This window comes from Hipposideros armiger, unplaced genomic scaffold, assembly GCF_001890085.2.
Source record: "Hipposideros armiger isolate ML-2016 unplaced genomic scaffold, ASM189008v1 scaffold_45, whole genome shotgun sequence".
Classification (NCBI taxonomy): Eukaryota; Metazoa; Chordata; class Mammalia; order Chiroptera; family Hipposideridae; genus Hipposideros; species Hipposideros armiger.
Window position 1 is genome coordinate 4094325 of NW_017731395.1, and position 2482 is coordinate 4096806.

General features: G+C 38.1%; 1 protein-coding gene across 1 annotated transcript in view; it reads right to left on the reverse strand.

Annotated features, from left to right (window-relative positions):
- Positions 1–1576: 1576 nt before the first annotated feature.
- Positions 1577–2482, reverse strand: part of TAF1A (TATA-box binding protein associated factor, RNA polymerase I subunit A) — a 31729-nt gene continuing 30823 nt past the window's right edge. Inside the window, exon 5 of the mRNA XM_019639593.1 lies at positions 1577–2049. Within this exon, the coding sequence (XP_019495138.1) occupies positions 1937–2049 (113 nt within the window). The 3' untranslated portion in view covers positions 1577–1936. The remainder of the gene's footprint in view (positions 2050–2482) is intronic.

The window sequence follows — 2482 nt, forward strand, 5'->3', positions numbered from 1 at the left end:
TGTACGCCTGAAACTAATATTGTTTGTCAACTATAAATTAAAACTAAATTTTAGAAAACATGGAAAAAAAATTTTAAAAATGAAGAGCTGCTACCCAGCTCAGTGCCCTGCATGTTACAAACACTGACTAAACTGGGAGGGCAGTACTGACAGTACAAATAAAGTGTGACCTTTGGAACCACACTGATGGGGTTAGGGTCCTGGTGCCAACACCTACCAGCTGTGACCTTGGGCAAGTAACTTAACCTTGGAGGAACTGACTTCCTTTCTTGGTAAGATAGGGATCATTCATAGGAGTTAGGTTGAGAGATGACAAAATGTAAAGCCCGAAGTGCTTGTCAGGTTTTAGCCATTATTATTCATGAAACTGGCTTTAACTTTGGTGAAACGAAAAAAACACTCAGTTATTGATTCGCACTGCTCTTATTGTGCAATTAGATATGAACATTTGATCTAAAAGTTCTAGAAAACTAAGTTTTGTGCGGAAACGAAGAACCGTATAAACTCATGCCTTTTTCCTCTCATCTTCATTCTGCTAGAGATCATGAGAATTCATAGATCCTATTACCCTTGACTCCTGGGCTCAGGGAGCAATGCCCTGATGACCTCGGCCTGAGCTTTTGAGATTATCAGGCCACAGCATCTGGAACTTTCCCTCCACAGTGCTGATCTTACACAGAACTAGGAAACCTCATCATCAACTGCCCGCAGTCAGGCTGGCCCTACTCATGTGGAGTTTTCACTGGGTTTATTTTGTCTGTGGGGCATCTGCTTGTTTCATATGGATATTACAGGGCTGGGTATTTATCTGTTGATAGTCATTTCTTACTAAGTATAAACTATTATTAAACTATTGACAAAGGATAGTATGTCCCCCAATTTCCTTGAAGATGGTTTAAATTTAGTGGGCACACAGGCCAATGGGGAAAATGGGTGGTCTGCCACCTAACTACTGGACTTGCTCTGGAGTTAGGGTGCTTCATGGAACTCAAATACTAGTTATCTGAACAGTAAATGCGTAAGAACCAAGACAGGTGTGAAGAAACACTCACTCTACCAGTTTTCACAGCATGTTACAAGCTCAGGTCTTATTCCAGGAAAGTTGTTCTTGGATTCTGAGCCAGGGTTTCCCATCGGGCTTAGCGTGTGACCCTGGGACAATATTTCACTGGCAGAGTCCCCTCCACTGTCCACCTGCCTACGGCTGCACCCAGTTTCCAAGGGAACAGAGGACACAGGACTTCTAAAGCATGTTTTAAGATTGCTGCTGTTCCAGGCAAACAAACAAACAAACAAACAAACACAGGGCCCTTTGAAGGGAGGCCAGTGCCAGCTGAAAACAGTCCCCTTTATCCTCAATGACCCAAATTAGTCCTCTGGAGTCAAAGGTACCTCTCTATCAGAAAGTTATTCATCCCCAAACTGCCATATCTTCACACCAAAAGAGAAAGAGGAGTCCTTTTCTAAATCCTCCTCTGTTTTCAAACCTCCTCAACAGAACTTATCACCAATATATTCTTCATGACGGTAAATCTAACGTGAATCACTTAGATCTAAAAGAGGAATATAAATTCACTTAACAGTATCACAGTTGTAGTTTATTACACAATAGTCAGAGGCAACTTATCTGCAAACAGCAGTAACTGCTGTAAGAGCTGTATTCTGATTAAACAAATATGCTCGTATTTTCTTTTGAAGGTTAGTCCTTAAGAAATGTTACATTTTACAGTACAAAAAGGAAAAATATTTATTTACAAAGAGCAAAGGCAGTGAGACTGTTTATCTAGCTAAATATATAATACAAAAAAATATAAAAATAGCTTTTGTAGCCATATAAAACTATCTTCTGGAAACACCAAATAAATAAATACACTCCATAACTATCTACTGACCTGCTACATTGTAGCTATTAATATGAAATAATTTACATTCAATATCAGAGTCCTGGATTTACAATGCTGCATTTTTTCACTAATTTCTTCATCCGCTTAATTTTCTTCCTTAAAACTTGATGATCTCGTTTTGAAATATACCGATAATATCTGCAACCTAAAAAAACAAAGCAAAATAAAGAAAAAGTTTTAATACTTACCAAATTCTTCAAGTGTATTTCTACATTTTAAAAATTTTGCTCCAACTCTAGCATACTACTGATTATGGAAACAGGCTGATTTGTATCATCTATAACAGTATGTCCTAAGCTCATTTTCAGAGCCATAACCGAGATGTATTGCTTCCTACATACAAAGATGTTTCTGATCCATCCTCATTGAAACATATACTTTAGCTCATTTTCGATCCTGCCTCCCAAGCCCTAGTTAAGGTGATATGCATATTATATACATTCATATATTAAATGAGCCTTCTCCATAAGCAAAGTACTGTAGTTTCCCTCTCAATATTAGCTTTTACAACAGCCAAAGAGGCATCTGTAACAATAAGGAAGTTCTCCGTAAAAAACCCTGATGTAAAGAATTAGAAT